General features: G+C 46.9%; 1 protein-coding gene across 1 annotated transcript in view; it reads right to left on the bottom strand.

Annotated features, from left to right (window-relative positions):
* LOC121688051 (E3 ubiquitin-protein ligase HECW1) overlaps positions 1-5000 on the bottom strand; it is a 99669-nt gene that overhangs the window by 13864 nt on the left and 80805 nt on the right. Inside the window, exons 18-22 of the mRNA XM_042067370.1 lie at positions 4971-5000; positions 3751-3856; positions 3131-3227; positions 2177-2260; positions 1000-1106 (exon numbers count right to left, since the gene is read on the bottom strand). The exon at positions 4971-5000 is cut by the window's right edge and continues 105 nt beyond it. Of these exons, the coding sequence (XP_041923304.1) occupies positions 1000-1106; positions 2177-2260; positions 3131-3227; positions 3751-3856; positions 4971-5000 (424 nt within the window). The remainder of the gene's footprint in view (positions 1-999; positions 1107-2176; positions 2261-3130; positions 3228-3750; positions 3857-4970) is intronic.

Below are 5000 nucleotides of genomic sequence, written 5' to 3'. Positions count from 1 at the left end.
AGGTTGGGAATAGAGACTCTATTGTAGTCTACGGGAAAACAAGGTTTTTGGCAGCCAGTCAACACTGCTTGGTGTCAGTACTTGGACGAGTCACTGACTTGTGGCTGATGTAGGAAGAATTTCTAGGAGTAATTATCAACGCTGTACTTTAGAGTCACACTGTTTAGTTGCTACTCACTGAAAAAAAGAAAATAGGCTACGACAATCTGAAAAGGATAATGGTTATAGCCACCTAATAGCTATCAACAACAATCAATAAAGCCGTTGTCTGCCATCGATATAGTGAAAACCACCTGGCAACACGTCCTAATGAGTGATGGCCCCTTTTTAATGACCCTCTGCACTCTTCCAGAGCCCCAGACCACAGGCCCTTGAGTGAGAGTGTTTAGTGATATATATTGTGATATATTGTATGTGTGATACATTATGAGTGATTACATGTGTGATATATTATTGTATGATTTTTAGTATTGATTCATTTGTTTTGTCTAGTTGAATGTCCCAGCCTATTGGATGTCTAACTGACCTGCCAGGGGGGCTCAAGGGGGACTCCAGATGTTAATCAGCCAAAAGCTAGCTCTGACACAACGCATCAAATGGCAACATTTATGTTTTTTGTGCATTGCACATGGTCCCTAACAAACAAACTAACAAACAAATAAACAAACAGATAGTAATCTTCAACTGGGATGATAAACACACAAACACACAGTGCTGCTCACCTGGGGAGCTCTGGGGTGATAATGAAAACAAACACACAAACACACACACAAACACACAGTGCTGCTCACCTGGGGAGCTCTGGGGTGATAAACAAACAAACAAACACACACACAAACACACAGTGCTGCTCACCTGGGGAGCTCTGGGGTGATAAACAAACAAACAAACAAACACACAAACACACAAACACACAGTGCTGCTCACCTGGGGAGCTCTGGGGTGATAAACAAACAAACAAACAAACACACAAACACACAAACACACAGTGCTGCTCACCTGGGGAGCTCTGGGGGGAGGAGCCGGGCGAACAGCGTGGGGAGAAGCTGAAGCCGGGGTGGAATGGAGGCGCCGGGATGTAGGACATGATGTCCTCCTCAAACAAGCTGAGCAGAGGAGAAACACACATCACACACCACACACATGATGTCCTCCTCAAACAAGCTGAGCAGAGGAGAAACACACATCACACACCACACACATGATGTCCTCCTCAAACAAGCTGAGCAGAGGAGAAACACACATCACTGACCGTCTGACCAATACAGTATCAGGGAGGTGGACATATGCACAACTGTTTTGGGATTCTGCAGATGGATTTTCTGTAGATTAAAAACTGGTTTGGGATTCTGCAGATGGATTTTCTGTAGATTAAAAACTGACTTGGGATTCTGCAGATGGATTTTCGGTAGATTAAAAACTGGCTTGGGATTCTGCAGATGGATTTTCTGTAGATTAAAAACTGGCTTGGGATTCTGCAGATGGACTTATTGCAGTTTACGATTGGTCCTCCATGCTTCCTTCCTTCCATACTAAATATATGATATGACTACTTTTCATTACATATTTTATACAGCGCATCCACATTAGAGGGTCAGGATTCGCCGCATAACACTGGGAGTAGGACAGTGTTTACCTAGTGGTCTTCCAACAGGACGTGGGTGTGTGTGTATGACAGAGTCTTTGTTTAGTGGTCATCCAGTGAGCCGTGTGTGTGTGTGTGTGTGCGCGTGGGAGTGTGTGTGTCTGGCTCAGAGGCCTTGGAGAGTCTAAACACTGTTTACCCTGAGTCATGGTCACAAAGCAAGTGTCAGCACAATGTCTATTGTCACCATCACACCCACGCTGCAACCACACAAAATGGAACACAAACATCCAAAAGTTTAAACCAAAGATGAAAGTTTGTTTTCTAAAACAGGTCGTTTTCTAAACAAAGGCCTATTTTTGTGATCTCTCAAAGTGGCTGCTCAGGGTGCACTGTTTGCACGAAAATGACCAATGCTTCACACTCCTCAACAATAACCTACTGGACAAGATCACACACCAGCAGGGACCAAATGCTATGACACAGTGTCATAACAAGTAAAGGATGGCCAGGCTTTACATATAGACAACGAGCAGCATAGCAAAGTCCTGTTTGTGTCCTTGCAGTGTGGTCATATTGTGTGTGCGGTACCTCAGTAGAATGACCAGGTCCGCATCACAGGACAGCTTCTCCACCCCAGGGGGCCCCTCCGTCCGAATGTAGTGGATCTTCTCCCTGGTTGGGGTTCGGTGGAGCAGCGGCAGCAGCAGCAACAACAACAACAACAACAACAACAACGACACCGGTCAGTGCTGACCTTCAGGCCCACTCACATCCCTGACCCCCAACCTCCGACCCCGACCTCCTCGTTATCCACCCACCCATCTGAACCCAAGTGCTGAAATCATCAAGTGCCTTCGGAACGCCAACGGACTTCAAATGTTCCACTGGGAGGAATGTGCCCGATTAGTCGGGGCCGTTTTCTTGTTTTTTTTCCAGGTTCCTATGTTCTGGAATGCTTTTAAGATAACAATCAGCCATCTCCATCTCAGAGACCGGACTTGCCCAAATGTGTACAGTATGGATGGGGGCCTGGAGAGAGAGGGGGTCTGGATATCAAAGGTGTTGCCTTAGTGTCAGACGCGGCCCAGCAGAACGTTTTCACAGACTCCTCTAGGGTTTCACAGGCCGGACAGAGAAGACCAGCCTTTTGGATTCAAACATGTTGATGGTTACACTGACGTCTGTCAACACCGTATTAAGTTCCTAATGCACATGTGGCTGCCCTCTGTGCGTTTAGGCAAAAGCAGAGATGTGTACTTAAGCAGATCAAAGCCACAAGCCACAGCTCACAACGTGTCAGAATGTCAGCACAGCAGTCATGCTTACTCATGAGAAAGTGTGTGTGTGTGTGTGTGTGTGTGTGTGTGTGTGTGTGTGTGTGGAGGGAACATGGAAACAATGTAGTAGAAATGGTCAGCCAGTTCCAACTTCAGTGAATAGCCCCTGTGATATTCCACGGAACCTACAATCATATCTAAGTGTAGTTGGTGTCATGTGAAAAAAAAGAAAGGTAATTAAAATAGCGCGTGTTGATGATGTCACCTGAGAGCGTGGTTTCGGGCCAGGCTTGGCTGCCGCTCCTGAAGCATCTCAAAGACGTTGGGCTGCCGCAGGAACGCCACGATCTTGTCATTATAGGCTGTGGAGGAAAAGAATGGCTCTGAAATCCCACATGACTAAATCCTAAGAGAAGACTAGTTCCAAAGCGCAACAGTTCAGAGGAACAACCTTCTAACTAACTAACATACTACAAACTAAGAGGAACAACCCTCTAACTAACTAACTAACTACAAACTAAGAGGAACAACCCTCTAACTAACTAACATACTACAAACTAAGAGGAACAACCCTCTAACTAACTAACATACTACAAACTAAGAGGAACAACCCTCTAACTAACTAACTAACTACAAACTAAGAGGAACAACATACTACAAACTTCAAACAGTGATGACATCAGAAAGTGTCATCCACATATTTTGGCTTGACATGAAGTCCTTTCTTTTTATAACTGCAGAGTAGGACGCTAATCACAGTGTGCTTGACAGCTGTTTTGACTGAATCACTGCCGCACTGCTCCTCTGTTGCCACATTACATGTAGATGAGTTGCTGTAGATGCTGATGATTCCTACACAAGCCTGTCTGGCTGGTGTTGACTTACCGAGGGGCATGGGGTCATGCTGGTACTGACTCCTGATGGCGGCCACCAGGCCGTTCCCCGGCCTCACGACCAGCGCCGCACCCCTGCTCCGGGACACCTCCGACGCCTGGGAACAAAAGGTCGTGGTCAACACACACACGCACACCACGTATGCCATGCATGCACGCACGTCCACAGCCACACACACACATACAGTACACATGTACACCGCACATACACAGAGATACACACGCATACACAAACCCCCACACACACATATGCACGCACACACACACACACACACACACAAACGTGCACACATACACACACACACACACACATGCACACATACGCCACGCATGGCACACATGCACACACACACAAACGTGCACACACACGCACACACACACATATGCCACGCACGCCACACATGCACATGCATACACAAACACACACACACACACACTCACACACACTTCCATTGAGTCTCACACATTTCAAGTTCATGCTCATAGGCCAAAAGGGATTTGTTGACATTGCCACTGATGGAGTAGATGTGTGTTTGCCTGGGCTGCCCAGAGGAGTGCTGTTTGCTTAGAGTGTCTTCCTGTCTGCCTGCCTATGAGCATGAAAGCATCGCATGTCTTCCTGTCTGCCTGCCTATGAGCATGAAAGCATCGCATGTCTTGCTCTATCGCTAGTGGCCCTGTCAGAATACTGCTCTTCTGTCTAACCGCCCACATGCCGAGCTGTTTGTCATTGACTCTGTGTGCCAGTTTGCATATGCGTGTGTGTGTGTGTGTTTGCAAATTTTCCAGATTGCTTGTCTGTCTTGTTTGCCATCTTTGTTCAGTCTGTCCATTTGTGTACCTTCCTTGTATTGTGCACATGTTTGTGTGTGTGTGCGTATGTGTGCCTATTTGCTCATCTATCTGTTGCCTGTCTGATTCAGGGCGTGTGACTGTGTGTACCGCACGGTGCATTTGACTTCATGCCAGCCATGGCTCTCTACCTCTATGTATGCACTTGCACACCTATCTCTGCATATCTGTTTGTCTGTCTGTCTGTCGACTTGTCAACCTGTCTGCCTCTCTCTTTCTGTCTCTCTGTCTGCCTCTCTCTCTCTGTCTGTCTGTCTCTCTGTCTGCCTCTCTCTGTCTGTCTGCCTTTCTCTGTCTCATTGTCTGTCTGTCTGTCGACCTGTCTGTCTCTCTGTCTCTTTGTCTGTGACCTCTGCTGACCTCTCCTGCGCTGTAGCTGCGTAGTCTCTG

This window comes from Alosa sapidissima, chromosome 17, assembly GCF_018492685.1.
Source record: "Alosa sapidissima isolate fAloSap1 chromosome 17, fAloSap1.pri, whole genome shotgun sequence".
NCBI lineage: Eukaryota > Metazoa > Chordata > Actinopteri > Clupeiformes > Clupeidae > Alosa > Alosa sapidissima.
The sequence above is the reverse complement of the archived record's forward strand: the minus strand, read 5'-3'. Positions and strand labels throughout refer to the sequence as shown.